Below are 18,303 nucleotides of genomic sequence, written 5' to 3' on the forward strand. Positions count from 1 at the left end.
CAATTATGGTATGAGCCAGAATTCAACATATGTCAACATAGATATGATTTCTTTTAAAGAAATTATAATCAGATTGCTTCCCCATAGACTGAGATGACCTCAGGTGCTTGTCGTAAAACCTCTCCCCTGTTCACAATGCCCTCTGCATTGTATACAAAGAGCAAGGTTTGTTAAACAGCTCTATCAGCTGACTGGAACTTCAACTGACACGCTCAACTCACCGGGAGCTGAGGTTTGCAACTGAAATTAAAACCAACAAAACCCAAACATAAAAAGGAAACAGCTATGAGGTTTTGGAGGAGGGTGAAACCCTGCGGCCTCACCCTTGAATCTGCAGCTTGGCAGTGGACCAGTTCAGCTTACTCTGATCACCATCGTCAAAAGGACTCGACACAAACTTTTAAAAAACATCAGGACTTCAGTCCTAAAAACACATTCACATATCACACACACTTATCTTGGTTGTCTCCCCCACCTCCTCCTTTGTGACTCTCTCATTTGATACTGAAATATTGAACAGATATTTGGACGTTTCTTTTTTCTATTCATCGTGACCGTTTCAATTCCCTTCTGTCTCTGTCTTCATCCTTTCCTTCTTTCCTCTTCTTTTTCCGTTTAGCCCACCTTTTGTGGGTTGGTAGCGCGCACGCCCTGCTCGTAAGTGATCCGCTGGCTGATCAGATACTGCGCTGCTTGCGTAGCGGCTGGGGACCCTGTTATGGTAACTTTACGGTTCCGAGTACCAGGAATGAACTCTCCCTTTTTTGAGATCTGGATGCGGGCTCCTGTTAGCTCCTGGTACTCTACCAGCGTTTTCCCTCCTTTCCCCAAAATGGCACCAACCAGATTCTCGGGCACAGCAATCTCAACCACGTCCTTGGCCCCATCCGCCAGCTTCTCTGTTGCCAACAGGGAGGAGGCCATCAGTGGGGATGAAGCATTTAGGTAACCATTGGAAGCCCCTGTAGCAGCTGCTAGAGAACCTAGGGAGAACCCCCCGAGGCCCGTAGCAGGGTGGCCAGCACTGCTGGAGGCATCGCTGGCGTAGGAGGCCAGTAGGTTAGCTGCAGCAGCAGCAGCCGGGTTAGCACTAGCTGCTACTGCAGCAAGGACCCCAGAAGCGGCTGCAGGGTTGAGGCCCAAGCCGAGGGTGTTAGTGTTGTAGCCGTAGCTGGCCAGCGTGTTGAGGGCTGAGGTGATGGCCAGCAGATCATTGCCAGAGAAGCTGGACATGGTGGCAGGGAAGGCGCCCATTCCCGTCAAGCCTGCCTGGCCCAGAAGGCTGGAGGCAGTGGCAGCTGCTGCGGCTGCGTTGGGCAGCACCTCGGCCGTGTTAGCGTAGGGGGAACCGGTGGGGTTGGAGTTGGCCACTGGGCCTGAGACGTTGGAATAGCTGATGTTGAGGCAGCTGCTGCTCTGAGGGTCCTCCTGGATCTTCTGTACTATGATTTCCACAGCCTTGCGGTTCTGTTCAGGCTCCCCACTGATGGTCACCACTCGCTCCTGCAGGTTGATGCCCTCTGGCTTCTGGGAGAGCTGGACCCAAGCACCTGACTGCTCCATCACTGCTTTCACTGTGGCTCCGCCCTTGCCAATGATCAGCCCAGCTGTGCTATTGGGCACAATCAATTTGGCCTGTGGAGAAATAAAAAGATTGAAGTAGCAATAAAAGGTAACAAGAGAGAAAGATTTAACAGCGTAAATGGTTGACAGAAAGAGGGATATCTCTCACTGAGTCAGAGTACTACACCAGCCCCCGCTTTACTCAGCGATTTGTTAATCCCAGGGGTTTAGGCTGCAGCTGCCACACGGCTCTTTCTAGCTATGAAAGACTGTGGGTAAAAATAACCACATACCCTCACATTTTCCTGACCCTACCAGACTGTGGGTCATGGCCCAGAGAACAAGACTGGTGACTAATAAACAAGGTATCCTGGAAGTGAGCTGTTCCTTCCCCATAGTGACCACACACCCTCCTGACCCTACTGGCTGTACAGTATCTCACCTGTTTGACGCGGTCGGGGTTGACGGTGGTCTGTGGCTGCAGTATGCTGACTGGTTCGGGCTTCTGGGCGCTCTGGGGCATTTCACGGACTTTCTCAGCAATGAAGTTGTGGACACCATTGAGGGCTTCGACTGTACCCTGTATCAGACAGACGCGTTCTGTTGTTCCTGTGATGAGAGAGGAGGAAGAGGACAAACAAAAGTGATCAGCTACTGTAGTGTGCTCTGAGTGGAGGATACTTGGCGAGCAGATTTGAGGAATTTGCTAGGGACTGGACTAAAATCTACATTCATATTAACATGTCTTGGCAATGAAAAATGTTCTTTGATATTTTACAAAGAGATCCAAATACTAAAGTATTCCTTGCTCCCACCGTTTACACAATCAACAGAGAAACAGCTGAAAGAAAGAACAGTGCTTGGTTAGCAAGCCACAGGGGGGGGGTGAAGGATTCCTCTTCAATGATGTAACTCTTTCAGTGCTGAAATACTGAGCCTCTCCTTGCCTTGCAGCTCTAATAGACTAAACACACACTTGTTCCTCCTCTAAGCTTCTTTCTACACCCACATTGACGACCCAACCGGCATTCCGTTGCTATGGTAAAGGGGCCGAGCCGTGGAAACAGGTGATGCAACAGCGAGTCCTTTATACTTGCTCGCACGATTTTTAAAACACTCTCCCTTTTGTATCAACCTTCCTGCCTTGCTCTCTTTAGCATTTACTCTTTGGGTGAAGTGAATATGAAATGTCTCCTGAATCTCTTAGATCTCTTAACAGGAGGGCATAAATCGGAATAAAGCAAATACTTTCATGAGAGGAAAGAGTCACATTTTCTCCCTTTATTGAGTGAAATGTGTAAATGGGAAAGACCAGCTGATAAGGTGATCCTGTGTCTGGAAAGTGCTGCTCTAGTTCAGTGTTGGCATTTCCACCTCTAATTCAACTGAATCTCAAATTACATGATAGGGGGACACGCATCTGCATCTGTTCCCCGAGCCATAACCAGCAGTAAGGAAATCCTAACATGAATCAAGGAAAATGAGTTAGACATATCTGAGAGGCTTTACGCCATAGACATGTCCGATAATGGATTTAAATAGTCAACAGGTCAGTTCATTCGTGTAAGGAAAAGCAGTAGGAAACGATACTTGGGCAAAATGGGGGAAATAGCAGCTGCAACTAATCTTATTTCCTTAGTAGTCCTTGACAACAGACATTCAGTGCAACATAATGCACAAAGACCATTAATTAAAACGGTTGCAGATACAGGTCGTGCACATTGTACCCTATTTCTGACTGTCAACTTATTTTTTACAAAAAGTGACCTGAATTAACCAAAATACAAATCCCACTGAAAGACAAACAGACAGGCTATAAATGAAATCTCTCCAAGCCTGGGACAGAGCACAGTTGGCCCTGCTCTGTGTTAGTGCACTGCACCTGCCTGTCATTCTTGAAGTGACAAAGTGACAGAATGAAGCTTGAGAATACAGGCACTTGACCTGTTGTAGATTTTTATGTCGGCACATACATTTATCATAGAATGTGATCAATAACATTTCAAAGTGATAACAAATACAATGCATTCTATTAACCACATGCATGCATTGGCTGCAGTGGATGTTTTCCAGTGTCACTTGTTTGAAAATTAATCAGACAAGATAAACAGTGTTATCTCCTATTAAGCCTATTCCCTGTTATGTCCAATTGTTTCTATTAATGGTGAGAATGCTGGAGGAAATGGTAAAAGGATATTAATTCTTGTGTGTGAAATGCTCTGTATATGCAGCCAGGATACAGGCACATCAAATAAAATATGAGGAGGCTGTGTGTGACCAAAAACTAATTACAGTGGAGGTAAACAAAAAAACTGGGACTTTCAGACAGTGATTTCACCTTAGTCTGACTTACTGGAATTTATTCAGACTGAGCACTCTCCTGCCCTACCCCGGCGCAACAACAAAAAAAAAAAAAAAAACTAGGCCATTTTGAGTGACGCAACATATCCTTAGAAGACATAGAGCTTTTGCTTCACTTTCCCAACATTCATCGCTTGGTGAGGAGGTCCCACTCATTTGCTTGGCACAGAAACCTCAAGTTAAACTTCTCTGCATCTATAAAGTTCTTCAAGGAATGACGGTGCTGCTTCCAGGTCAGTTTATCCAACGGCAGAGACCATGATATACAGTACGACTACAACTTTTGTCTCCGATGAGACACCATAAAGAGGACATGAAACTATCTGAATGTTACATTTTCATTCTCCACCCTTTTGCTTCCTAAATTGCTTGCATCAGCTCTCGCCTTTTGTGTCTATTTGAGGGTGACAGATTTCATAATAAAGGCTTTGAGTTGCAGTAAGAGTTAGCTGCTCGTCCTCTTGTTGGCAGGAGGGGAGAGAAATGTGTCAGTGCCCCAGAGAGCACACATAGCAGCCTTCAGCTTTCCCCGAGAGAGCCATGACTCTCAGGTCTTCTATCTTGATCCTGAAGAAGGAAAGTTTCAATATTTTTGTCTCACTACCTGAGTTTGTCTGTGTTTGCCTTAGCTTATCCAAAACTTTTGTCAAATATTATTCAGACTGTTAGCATGCCACATAAAAAGTATCACCTATAATTACTGTCATCGCATCGTCAGATTTTTTAAGTAATTATTCACACTGCGAATTGAGCTTGAATATGTGTGCTGGAAATCCAAGTGCTTTTGCCATCTTTGATAAAAGGCAGTAAACCCCGCTCATATATTCTCACAAACCTTTTCTAACATTTCACACAGAAATGAACCATTAAGCAACAGACTGGTTTGCATCATGTACTCGGTCCTGACAAGACACCTTTTGGAGTAACAAAAAGCATCATTTAGGACTGCAGCAATGTAGGATCTGATGCCTGTGTCACATTAAAATACACCAGGGGTTTTACTATCAGAAGATACTGACAAAGTCCTCCTGGGTGAGACTTTGATCAAAACTTAAAGACCACTGTTGTTTGAAGTTACACATAATCTTTATTATTTTAAGGGTGTTAAAGGATAAGGCTGGAGACACCCCATGAAAAGACCAAAACCAGCAATGTATTAGTTCACCTTTTTTATATTAGTTCCCACTAAATCTTTTAAAGTGGCTCGCAAATATATAGTTGTTTTTTTTTTTTTTAAAGATCCAGTAATTTCCCAGAACAGCAGGGCACTATAGTTTTTTTTGGCAAAGATGACTCAGATACGAGTGTAATTTGCATTTGATGGGGACTACTTTCAGTGGTGGAATGATACACATTGATACGTAGTGTATGTGGGATAACGCAGATAATGAAGAAATGCGTGTGAACTGTGTGGTTCATTGACGGGTTTTTAATAGTTCTTGGACAGCAATGGAGCTGTATGGTTACACAGGCACACACACACACACACACACACACACACACACACACACACACACACACACACACACACACACACACACACACACACACAATACTTGTTAGTGGGATACATTCGTTGTTGATAATAAGAAAAATGCATCATACTTCCATTTTAACAAATGTTCAACTACTAATAAAGGACTATGAAGTTAGACGAGCATGCATCAGAAATCCCTGTCAGAAAGGCAAATCGAATACATCAAATGTATCAAACAGTACGGAGAGGCTTGAAAGTTGAGATGAGAAGCAGAAATAATTATAATAAGATATAAAGAAGAAAACAGCTGGTAGTCAGGTGAAAATTAAACAACTAAATAATTTCAGCAATTTCGGCTCTGGTCCATAGTAACTCTAACTCTAACAAATGACATAATTTGCAGACTGAAGGTGCCAGATTTCTGATCAGTGGATGCCATGTGCCGTGATACTACATAAATGGAGAAGGTATACAAAGCTACTAAAATGACTACTAGTTGTGGAAAGTAGTGTGATGATGCCAAGGACATTTTGTGAAACAAATAAAGAAACTCACTAATGGTGAACCTCTCAAATGTGACGTTGACCTTCATGTTTCAAAGTCACAGTTATTCATGTGGTATTTGTCTTGTGTTTTTTTCCTGTTAGCAAAAATATAGTGAAGCACATTCATTTCTTTTTTATTCACTGCCAAAATGGTGCACTGTAAACATTAGCCACGGCGTATACCTGGTAGCATTAGGGTTGTATGGAACTGCAGCACAGATCTGCAGTGTTTAAAAGCAAATCAGGCAATTTGTTTAGTTGCAAACAACAAGCTATTGTGAACAATATGGTTTCATTTCCAGTGTACTGCTGGGATTATTCAATACTCTACTGACATCAACACTGACAAAGGAAGCCTTCTAAGAAAACAACTGGCAACATTTTATCTGTTTCATTAGTGGGAAGAGAGGAGACGCAGAAAATAGTTCATCTGTACCTACTGACTCCTCATAACTGTCTCTGTCTCAATTATTAAATCACTATGTTTGCAAATGGATTGCAATTTCATGACGTAGGCTATCATTTCAAGATTTATGGCAGCTAAAAGTGACAAGCTATTCCAGCAATTAGTTTGGGAAAAATGTGCATAATGGATATTCCAGCGCTTTAGTATTACATTTCCTTACAGTTTGGGAACTTGCAATAGACAGATCAAAAAAAGAATGGTCAAAAGCTGCAGAGGCTGAGATATCCAGACTTTTAATCCGTAATATAGGGTAAAATTCTAAAAATGCTGGGTCCTGTATTTCCTATTATGCAACTCAGTAGTGTCTTTCATTAGAACCCCCTTGACACCTAAATGCCCACCAATGCCCTTCAGTTTGTGATGCAGCTTTCAGTTGAAAAAAAAACAGCGTCTAAGCCCAAATTAAGTGAACCCTGATTACATAATCAACCGATCTCATAGGCTGGGTACTACTCCTTGTAACGTCAAGTAAACTAATGTGTAAAACTGATGAAGTGCCCCTTTAAATCAACTAACATTTGCCTATCACCACAAAACAGAGATCACTATAGTGTACAGTGTAGTGGAACAGCTCTTACTGGTGAACAACACCAGGAAGAGTTGCTGTTCACTGGCGGCAAAGTCATGGATCTGGAGAAAGAAAAGGCTGCAGTTTCCATTAGTTTGAAAACCCCGCCCATGATGTCATCCTAGATAGAAGTGATACTGTCCTATAGGGAGCATTAGTGAGCACATACTGCATATGGGGATACTGTTGAGAGGCAACAAAGTGTACATCTGCTGTAGTTTCTTTGTCTACTCCCCTCTGAAGGAAATGCCTCACTTTATAGTCTATGGAATAGTGGTGTTTTCCAGTATGAAGTCACATGTTGTGATTGATCTTCTAATGATCAGATAATGGAAAACATAATAATGTTTCTATGACATCACAACAGCCTCATCTGTTCGTGCCGTACGAAGTAACTCAATACATGTACTTGGCTGGAGGCCAGCTGCACAAAGCAAAGGGTTTGAAGTTTGTTTCTAAGTTTATGTTCAAATCGTGAACTCCCACGGCTCTCTCTGCAGCTGCTTAAATATGCGGATGTGTGTAAGTAGGTGTGAGTAGGTGTGTGTGTGTGTATGTGTTGAATGCACAGCGAGAGTGGGTGAATGCATGGCGTGCTGCATTTATGGGGGCTCGAGTAATCCGGCCATGCAAGAGTTCAGATGGGTTCAATCCAAATAATAGAAACAAAAACAGTAAGTGCCGATGTGCTGGGAGGCAAGCATGCAAACAACATTTTAAGAGAAGTATGATGTCATCTTATCTGGCCTGAACTCTCGAAACTACCAGGAACCAAATCTGAAGAAACAGTGAGGGGGAAGAGGGAAGAGGAAACTTGGCGTGTGTTGGAACAGCTTGAGTACAGCTGGGAGAGGGGTCACGTCCACAGAGAGAGATTGAAACAGGCTATTTCTGGGCCTGCCCCCCTGTCCCCTCGCTCACATACAATCATGCATCATCCACACCCTTCACTATCTCTGCTCATCCATCTCAGTCTGCCACTGCAGGGCCCAGTTGTACAGTTCCCATCAGGACCTTTGAATTCATGGTGTCATGTCTTACACTGACGGATGGGAGATGTGAAGTGGGTGGGAGTCTCAGACTGAGCCATCACAGAGAGGATTGCAGAAGAAAATGGCTGCATCAGTTGTTGTCCCTTGATTTCTCTAGTGTGCGATTGTGCTGTAGTAGTTGGAGAGTGCTCGGGCTGCCGCAGGATGCGAAAGGAGGGCGTGAACTGTGTGTAATGGCATTAGCATGCTATATTAGTTTAAACTGCAGCTGATTCAATGATGAAGGAAGGTAAAACAGATGTAGCTGATAAGTTTGACATGCCGAATTGCTTACCTCTAAAATTCAGCACAGGATATAATATCAACACCTATTTGTTTCTGTTACAAACTTCACCAAGTGGCTCACACTTAATAAAGCTTGAGTTTTTAAAAGGTTTAGCCTCTACTGACTTCTCAGAAAGCAGCACTCTCAGCTATTGTGCAGTGTACAGTAGCAGTCGTTTCATTTTACTTGTGTGGGCCAGAACTACCACCCAATCAAATCCTTGCCAGCACCCTCTCCCTGAACTCCTCTTCTCACTCATCACGATAATGAGTAGGGGGATGGGCAGAGCAGGTGGTGGCCTATGAACACGTCCACAATCCAAAGAGAGAAATAAGAATACATAACACTCCATTCATTTGTTCTTATACCAATAAAGTAGCTTGATTTCCTTGAACATAGTCGGCCTCGTGTGAGAAGTTCGAGCCGTGCCCCGTAAACACGTCTCCTTTCATCATGTCTAACAGAAACATGGTGGAAGAAATAGTACAAGAAAAATATTTGCTAGCACATCCGTCTTTTCCCTTCCTGCAGCGCTCAGTAATTCTTCGCCAGGCTTCAGTCAGTCTGAATATATCACCTGTAACTCCCAACAGGACAGGTCAAATTCAAACCATGCTGTGCTTTATTCGGCAGTATAATTTTGTGCTCTAAATAATCTCAAGACTCTTTTTCAGATGAAATTTCAGAGGTTACAGGACACATTCAATACTGAGGGTAGCCATTATGATGGAAAATTGAGTGGTGGGGAGCAGTCTTTCTCTGTCTTTGCTGTTTTATAGTGGTAGTTATTTCAGGCAAGCAGAGAACTAACTGTGAACCCTATAATTTAAAAACATCTGTAGTATTTCTTACATTCATATTTTGTGCTGCTCATGTTTCATAGATCATGTGCACTGGTACCTATTTCGTGTCGTCAGAGCTAATTATATGTTCTAAATATATGTACAGTAAAAAGTATATTACTACACAGGGATTATTTGCTCGCATCAGTTATCACAGAAAACATCTGGACCTAATAAGCAGCGAGACGTTCAGCACCTGTTAGTTTTCAGTAGGTTGAAGCCTCCTCTGAGGCATGAAGGACAAAAGCTCCTCTGCAACTCAGGTGTGTGTGAGTGTGTTTGGGGGATAAGATGGTTCAGCTTTGACCTCGATGGGATAAGGGTCACGGAGCTGCACGAGCATGCTTCTCCTGTAGCCATTTGTGAGTGAGACTTTCCAGCACAATTCATGCGTTTCAAGGTATGCTAAGCGTCAAATAATTTGTGCTCATTTTTTCAATAAAATGGCACCCCAAAGTCATTTTTCCAGAAAAGCAAGACAGTTCTTGTAATGCACTGACATGAAACTGTGCACACTGTGGGATAAAAACCCTGCAATGATTCGTGCAACCTGCCAGCCATGCAACTGAAATTTCCTGCAGACTTAAATGCTGCGTCTGACAGCTCTAACATCGACATGCATGTTCGGTCCCTCAAGGACATATGGACAATCAAGTTCAAAGTGTTTACGATTGGTGTTTGATTAAAATGGACTACAATTATTCATGGGAGGCCAAATGAAGAGGACATATCAACTGCTGTCTTGCACCAAAGCATCTCTCCTTCAGCGAGGTAATGAGTCAGGCGACTCCTCTCATATATATGAGCCTTTATGCTCATCCATTTTAATTACTGACTGTCCATTCTTACCTGGGTAGAAGTCTTTGGATTTGGACAGCTTAATGGTGGCACCCGTCTCTTTCTGCAGTTGTACGATGGTCTGGCCGCCCTTGCCAATTATAGAGCCGGCTGCATAGCTGGGGATCAGCACCTTCAGGAAGTACTCACCCTCCTCTGGGGGAGAGACACACAAAGTGGGAAAGGGTCAAATCTCGTAAAGTAGCTCTGCACATCATCATGTACACCATACTGGTACCTGACCCCCTGTAGCCCAACCTAGTGAAAATGCACAACGGTAGTGTATAGCTTTGACATATATGTGGAAAGGCAATAACACAATCTTGTGTCTGCATGCCTCCGATGATTTCTGGAAGGAGATTTTGCCATTTGAGGTCTTTGCAGAGTTCAGTACATTCACATTTTATCAGAGATTGGTGACATGTTCTGTGTCCTGTCCCAGATTTCTCGTAGAGTAAATGATGACCTCCTTTCCAGTTTGCAGAGGTCTAATTTTAACTGTTTTCAAGGAGTTATAGCAACCTCTGACTAAATACAAAGCCAGGTCCACTGTTACTAATCATTCTACACACATGGATAGAAAGGAATGTAGGATTTACAGTTCAAACTGACTGCGAAATATAGCCTACATGTTCTGAGAATGAAAGTTACACACAGAGGACTAAATGCAAGCTCATGAAGTCATTATCCATGCAGTTCATGAATGCCACTACAGAGTGATCCTTCTTAATTAACAGACGTGAGAAGAACATATGGGAACCAATCCCACAGATTTGTTCATAGGCTATACTGCCAAGATGGTTTAAAACCCACCATTTTGGAAGTGGCTTCTGTGGCTTAGAGGGGCTTGTGGCAGCCAGTGATTGACAGCACGTCAGTTTGGAGAACATGTTTCTCCCTTTCAATTGGGAAAGTTCCTTTTCATACACTGCTAATTAAGAATTAATCAGCACTAAAGTGGGCAAAGAGTCAGTCCAAGAAAACCCAGCTCACATTGAGTGTGCTAATCTAGTAAAAAGCAATCAGCCACATATTGAGCTTGGACCCGAACATAATTAAAGAGCCTGCCAACAACACTTCAAAAATATCATATTTATAGATGTGGAGCTGCAGTTATTCCTCACTGATTTCCAAATATTCTAACGATGACATCATGGTAAACGCTTGGTACAGGTGCGTTCTTAGCACTGATACAAATAATCTCCCCTGCATGCTGATTTCGATGCAATGACGTCATGTTCGATCCTTTTCAGCTGCCTCAAGGGTGACGTCACTCAAGCGGGCAGAGATGTAAAAAGGCACTGTCCATCTTTGTAGGACGAGATTCCACATACATTTTCAAGTGTATTGTGATAAAGATTTTCGATCGCTGAAGCCAAAAGCCACACAGTCCGTCACCGTGTCCCTGCATTCTATGTTTTGTGGAGGGTAGTGAATGTGGGGGTTTGACCGGCGTGGAGGAGAGGAAAGACGGATGGTGGACCGCCCTGCACTGAGACCAACCTGTTGCCTCAGTAATGCACTCATTAGATTCAGATGTGAATGAACATGGCACTGTGACATTAAGGAATTTCACAGCCTAGATGTTAGCCCTTCTTCTTATTGCATTAATATGCCCCTCATGTTCCATTCAGACACAAGCTTGTTTTCATGCATATCACCCATAACCAATGGCTCTGACAAATATAAAGACAATGACATGATTGTTTATGGAATTCACTAACGATTCAGATTCATTAGCCAGGATTGTGGAGACAATCTCAAATCCTAGTTTATATTATTCCCACATTTACCTGAAAGCACATGACATGATATGACAATTTACAGCATTGAAAGCAAGTAAATGTGTCATTTGCTGGTCAATGTGTCATTTTTCTGAGAACATCCTAAAAAAAGAAATAGGAGGTAAGCCCATTCATAGACATCACATATGCAGGTAGGTACATCTCTGGCCATTGTCTGATCTTTAAATTTTCATGCTATATTGCAGTCCGCTCTCCGCTTTTCTCACAGGGAATAACAATAAAATGACCTTGATGGAAAAATAAAGATCATGCATGTCTAACGCGGTTGCTGTAAAGCTTCTGAGCCATCACAAGGTATAACAAGATATCTGATATTGTAGCCACACACAGAATTTAATTTGAATGATGCTGATTGCAGAGTCCAAACATCCAAAGACCTGTTGTTGACAGACGAGCCAAAACCCACTGCGTAACTTTCTGCTCATCTTCAACCAGAGTAAACCCAGCAGGGGAGGAAGCCACTAAGATTCCCTCCATCGCCCTCACAGCCACGTTTGCTGTCATTAGTCAATAATTAATTCTGTCCTAGTGTCTGAGATCACAGTAACAGGTTTTAATGGCGTCATGTGGTAGAGTAAACATGGCAATCTGTTGCTGCAATCCGCCAGGGAACAGGAGCAGTGGGGCACATTGGGAAGCTGAGCCAGTGGGGTGGTAGTTCAAACCCCTGCTTCCAATACTGGAAGGATGGCTTGGAGGAGAGACATGGACGCTGAGCCAAATGTGTTTAGTTAAGTCACTCAAGGGGGGTGGGTCAGGAGGAAATGCCTTGTGACCGTCCTCCCTCCTTCTCACTACCCCTCCAAGTACCCATTCTGCATATCAATGGACTAACCTGCTGCCAACAGGCAGCAAGGACGATGGAACAAAAATGAGCAATAATGGACAAATGAGATTTAGGTGTATGAAATTACACATAGTCTAGCATGATGGATAAATTCAACAAGTCAGACAAAAAGAGTTCGAGGCTTACCCATTCTGAGATCTGCTGCTTCTCAAGTCCTCTGTCAGATCGCCATCAATGCCGGTGCACAATCTCTAAAGGGGATCTTAACATTAGCCTAGGCATAGGTGCAATGGTAGTGTTGAGGAATGCGGCCAGTCGACTTTTTCATCGAGGTCTAATTCATCAGTGGGTGCAGAAAAAGAGATTTCACCGCAGCATCCGAGCCATGCCTGCAGCTGGCCAGAGCCTCAATTGTCTGAGAAAATGCTAATGCAGGCTCTCAGTGTTTTCAGTGAAAGACGGCACGCATTGTTCAAGCCTGCATCGGTTTGAAGGGGGGGGGTCTTCCCTGCCGCATCACCCTTTTCACTGCTCTCATCCATATTCATCGAGTGGCCTGTCCGTCTGCAGCAGCACGCAGGACTGACACCTCGCTTGTCCAATGGGTAGCCTCCTCCCTCCAGCACGTCATGTCCCCACCCCCCGATGCCGGTCCCAAAAAATTGAATTTTCTCTCCTACTCCGCCTCTTTTGACGCAGCACTATAAAGTATGGCAGTCCATTCACTCACTTTTTTTAGTGGAAAGTGACAAAGGTGAAGTGGCTGGGGTAGCGGAATCGGCGGTGAATGGGGAAGCATGTAAAGTGACCTTCAACAGTGGCTGAAGAGGTGTATGGATAGCATAAGCAGATGATGAAGGAGGTGGAGGAGGAGTGATCTGAGACAGCGTGCCTTACGCCACCTACCCTCCTTTCCTCCTTTCCCCCACCCCCAATCCCTTAGACGGCCATGTTTGAGAGGGCGGAGGGGCTCATCAACCATTGCAAATGGCAGTGCCGCAGAATGGTGGAGGGGGGTGATGAAGCCAATCACTACACCTATAAATCTTACACCGAGAGGTATCTTAAGTGACTGAATGTGTGTCAAAGCTGAAATGTGCGTGCGTATATGTGTCTGCGAGTGGACACGAGGTGTCATCATTTAACTGTGCTTTCCAGGGAACCTTTAAAAAGGAAACTTATCTTTTACTCTTGCTGCTGATTAGTTTCATCCACAAATCAAACCTTAACATCGTGGCCCATTTGGGTTTGGAGTCAATGCCTTCCAGAAAATTCTACCAGTCTCATTCACTGAGAGATGCTCTAGTGTATAGATACAGCCTCCCTGTAGACTCCACTCCCTCTCACAGTCTATCTATCTCTCCTTTTCTCTCCGCTTTGCTCTGTCTTCATTTCTATCGCTCTCTCTCTCATTCTCTCTTTCACTGCCACCTGGCAAATTCACAGTCCGCTCACGTCACATCGCTCTGCAAGGGCACCTGTGTCCTTCCCACCAAAAATAAAAAAAAATACAGCTCACATTCCTGTGCCAACCTTTTCCATTAGCAACATTACGAGATCATACCTAATCCCCACGGCCACACAACCTTTTGGAAGGCACATGCTTGCCAGCAACATGGGCTCAGAGTATGGGTAATTAGAAAGAGAAATGAATGAAAGATGTTCATTTTGAGAAGAGAAGGGCAATGCTGATAAAAGAGGAGTAATTTCCCTCATTCGGTGTCCACGGCTCTTAATGCACAACGAGGGGCTCAGCTTTGAAAGAGCACGGGCTTTCTTCTCTTTGTTGCAACTGCCAGTCATGTTAATGATCAGTTCAGGAGAAATAACGTGATCAATATCAGACGTAGTCAAGGGGCTGGTGATTACAGGGGTGGCTAAGGATTGTCAGGCTGTCTACTACCATTGTCAAACAAGCTGTGAATTTGCAGCGTTACACATAACATGGAGATAGCATGAAATAGGACGTGGTGCTCAAACACATAAAGCACAGGGTTTGTGTTGCAGCCACTACAAATGGTCTTCTGTGTATTTCATGTGAACATATACTCCTGTTCCTGAGCTCAGCCTGTAGTACTGTGCACCAAATTAGCCTCACAGATGTGCTTCTTTTTTTTTTTTTTTAAATTGATATTTATTCAAATGTCAGCAAGATTGGCTGCTTCACCTCCGTAAATCTAATTCTGGAGAGCTACTGCATATGCTAACACCTTCAAGACAATGCTAAGCTAACTTGTACCATAGAAATGTTGTTTATTTTCGGATTAAAGGCCTTACATACATTTATAGCATAATAAAAGGCCTTCAGACTGTTACTACATGACACGAGGGAACGTAGGTGCTGGTTGACTCACCTGTTCAAGTCAGAGTACATATTAAATACACGTGTGAGTAATACTAATTTTAGTAATTGCATAAAGCAGTGGCTCATAAATTAGTTTCACCCCAGCCACCTCGGGCTTATTTAGTATACTACACTGAGATTTTATAGAGAAATAAGGCGCAGTTTTATTGGTTTTTTACACTTCCAGGTCAGCATGAAAGGATTTAAAATAAACCAAATGTCCCATTACAAATAATTAAAAAAACCAAACACAAATCTTCTTTTACAGGCCCTAGAAATCTGAACATTCATTTCAAATGTTAGGCAAAAAGTATATTACATATTATAATTTGCACTATGAATTGCATGCGTCCAACTCTTTCCTACATCTGGAACACTTTTGCCTCTGAGAAAACAAGGCAGCCTCTTCAGAGTTAGTCCATCACAGCTCCAGATTCTGGACATGTAGTATAATGGAGCTGTGATACAGAGATGCCTTAAAAGAACAAGGAGTCCAGCTGGTAAAATGGTGAGTAATACCATTATAGAAATGACAGCAGAGAAAAGTCAGAGCTGTCTATGCGAATGATGTATTTTTAGTATTTATTAAGATTTCTCCAAATGCAATTTCACACCGTCTAGCCATTAATATCACCTGGACACTGGACACAGGATCACGGTGAAGCCTCTGTGCTACAGCTAAATGGTGAAAACAGCAGGAACACTATGTGACTTCTCGGTCCTACAGTGGCTTTAGGGGTGCTAATGGAGGACATATGGGGGCTGAATCTGCACTAGAATACTGTCTGGTGGCACAAGGGTCCTTCTGTGCCTTGCTGAAATTACATTTCTGAGGTGCAGCAAAGACGCGCTCATGCTGTTACAAACAGGATATAATGCTGCTATCAGTGAGCGGCTGGGTGTCTGAGACAGAGACAGACAAAGCAAATTTCAGTAGCATATGGTGAAGAAACTGTCTGTTCTCCACGGACGTCTAATTAACATTAAGTTCTTGGATAAGTGGTCCCTATGAGGCGCAGACCATAGCAATCACAAGCTGAAATAAGACGTACAGTAGCTGGCGCACTGAATCAGCCGTCATCCTCACTGCTGCACTCCGACATCTTACTGACGGGTAATAATGCAAGTGTGCACACACCTCCTTGTTGGTTCTATATTGGCCACCTCTATTTCTCTGCCAGAGAAGAAATCAGGATCAATTTGCTAAAATGGCGCTGCAGTGGTTTTGCAGTCTTTGCCCCTCACCAAGTACTTCTCTCACTACCTGCTGGTTTTCTGCCATGTGCTTGTAACATTTGCAATCTGCAGCTATCCTTCAGCTTAAATTAGTTTACTGTCACGCTTTTTCCCCCAAAAACCTTCTGATCTGCCAACATCTACACCAGGAAGCCCTGCTTGTGGAGCACTTGCATGTTTTTAATTACCATTTTGATATTTCAGAATTGGACTTTTCATAGTTGAGACAGCCTAAAAGCTGGTATGGCAAACATCATGACAGGCTAACAAAATTACCAAACAGATGCTGATTTATTTTACCCCACCAGCTATAAATAACTTGACTTTGATAGGAATCTAGGCTACAAGTGGTGATTAGTGTGTACCATACTGGCTATACAGGGTTGCATGAGTTTCACTGGAAAGTTTTCCTGCTTAACTCACCTCAACATTTGGAATTTAGACACATTTGACTGTGCTCGTTTGAGACTCAGAATCAGCATGTCAGCCCTGAAGCAGAATCCCACTGAAATCTACAGTCATCACAGTACATCACAGCAGAGAGCCCATGAGCTCTGTTATTTCTTGTCAGTGTTCACAATTCAACACCGAACTCTCCAGGATCAAAGAGGGGTTCCCTTTTAGGTTGAACAGCCACTGTCCACATTGTATTGATGGTAATTTGGCCAGTATAAAGCTAAAGGCTACTGTTTCACTGGGAGACATGTTTGTAGGATCCAGGAATCACAGGGGCCCAGCAAGATGTTTGACTTCACTCATTCACAGAATGTCATAAGAATGTGCGATGATATATCTGTCATGCGTCCTCTCTTTCAGCTGTTTCTACTCCCATTATCCGTCCCAGGCCTCTTCACAATGTTTTGCTAAGGAAATATGCTGATTTATCTTTGGCCTCTGCACAAGAAAGCACCAGGGAATCCCTGTCTCAGACTACAACCACAACACCGCTGATAAACAGAAGATTCTTTGTGATATTGAAGCATCTACACATAAATCATCACTTCATAGACTTCCATAGCATAGCTCCAGATGTGGAGCTGAGAGGTGACTGGGTTTCTAACACAAGGCTGACCTGAGCAGAGGAGTCAGGCTCTCCCTGCTGGGATATGCAGTGTGAACTGAGAGCCACAGACACAGTGAGTCAGAGTGCCAACTGCACAGGTGCAGCATGTTCCAGCCTAAAATCTGCCTCTCTGCTGCATGTAGTTTCTCTGCATGCACTGGTGTGACAGTGGAGCCAGGCTTTAGCCGCTCAAAGGCTTCTGCAACAACAGCTTTGACTCCATGTGGGGGAGACACGGTGGATGAGCTGCTTCTTGTTGTGTGTGTCTCTTACCTCCGATGTTAGTGCGCTTGGTACAGCCGGCCTCCTCCGCCGGAGTTTCCAGCGGTCGTTTGCGGGAGTCCGGGCTGTCAGCCTCCATGAGGGGCTGCTGCAGGCCGTGGAGGTTTGGGTTTGAGTAAATCCCGTTATGGTCCACGGCTGCTCCACCGCCACCGGCCATCATCATCTTTCCCCTCCGGAGCTGTAGATAGATTTGCGCTATTCCCCCTTTCTCTCTGTGTGTCTCTCTCTCTCTCACACACACACACACACACACACTCACAGCACCCTCACCACCACATAGCCCGATAACCCACACCGCGGAATGAACGACAAGTTTTCGGGAGCTCGAAACGGTTTCAAAGGGATCAAAATGTCAGTCAACACCGGGATCTGGGTCTCCTCTTTCCGCCGCTCGTCCTGCGCGTCCCCCACAGAGCTAAATATAAAAAGCCCATTGAGTGAAATGCGCCCATTTAACGCGCCCGCCGTCGCTCCAACAGCATGCTCCTTATTGTTGACGCGCAAAGCGGCTCCGCGCCTTAAAATAAAGCAGCGCAGCAGCAGTCTGAGGCAGGATCAGCCATTAAAACAAGTGCAACAGCTTCGCAGGCGCAAGACGCTGCAAGACAGTCTTGTTTCTCTGTCAAGCCCTCAGTGTGATAAGTGCAGCTGTTGTTATTGTTGCCTTTGTAGTGCCAGAGGGGAGACGCGGAGTTGGGGAGCTCCTCAGAGGACCACAGTGCCACTGAACGGCCGAAAGAAGAGGCCAGCACGGCAAAGATGAATCCGAAGGTTCCTTTTGGTCTCACTGTCCCCGCACAAACACAC

The 18,303-nt window shown here is 44.1% G+C and overlaps 1 protein-coding gene across 1 annotated transcript; it reads right to left on the reverse strand.

Moving 5' to 3' along the window:
• Positions 1 to 532: 532 nt before the first annotated feature.
• Positions 533 to 17,659, reverse strand: LOC139213325 (RNA-binding protein Nova-1-like). Its single transcript, XM_070844002.1, has 4 exons — positions 17,485 to 17,659; positions 9,989 to 10,132; positions 2,006 to 2,172; positions 533 to 1,635 (listed from the first exon to the last, which is right to left on the reverse strand). Exons 1-4 carry the CDS (start codon positions 17,657 to 17,659, stop codon positions 616 to 618), a joined length of 1,506 nt encoding a protein of 501 aa, XP_070700103.1. The 3' UTR covers positions 533 to 615.
• Between the last annotated feature and the right edge of the window lie 644 nt (positions 17,660 to 18,303).

Source organism: Pempheris klunzingeri, chromosome 14 (genome assembly GCF_042242105.1).
Source record: "Pempheris klunzingeri isolate RE-2024b chromosome 14, fPemKlu1.hap1, whole genome shotgun sequence".
NCBI classification, from domain to species: Eukaryota; Metazoa; Chordata; class Actinopteri; order Acropomatiformes; family Pempheridae; genus Pempheris; species Pempheris klunzingeri.

What these genes read in the sequence shown, in the direction of transcription:
- LOC139213325 (XM_070844002.1), bottom strand. Translation starts at nt 17,659, where the DNA reads ATGATGATGGCCGGTGGCGGTGGAGCAGCCGTGGACCATAACGGGATT. An exon ending in CAAGCGCACTAACATCGGAG is followed by an intron (nt 10,133 to 17,484) that starts GTAAGAGACACA and finishes TCTCTCCCCCAG; the next exon opens with AGGAGGGTGAGTACTTCCTG. An exon ending in ACCCCGACCGCGTCAAACAG is followed by an intron (nt 1,636 to 2,005) that starts GTGAGATACTGT and finishes ATTTCTCCACAG; the next exon opens with GCCAAATTGATTGTGCCCAA.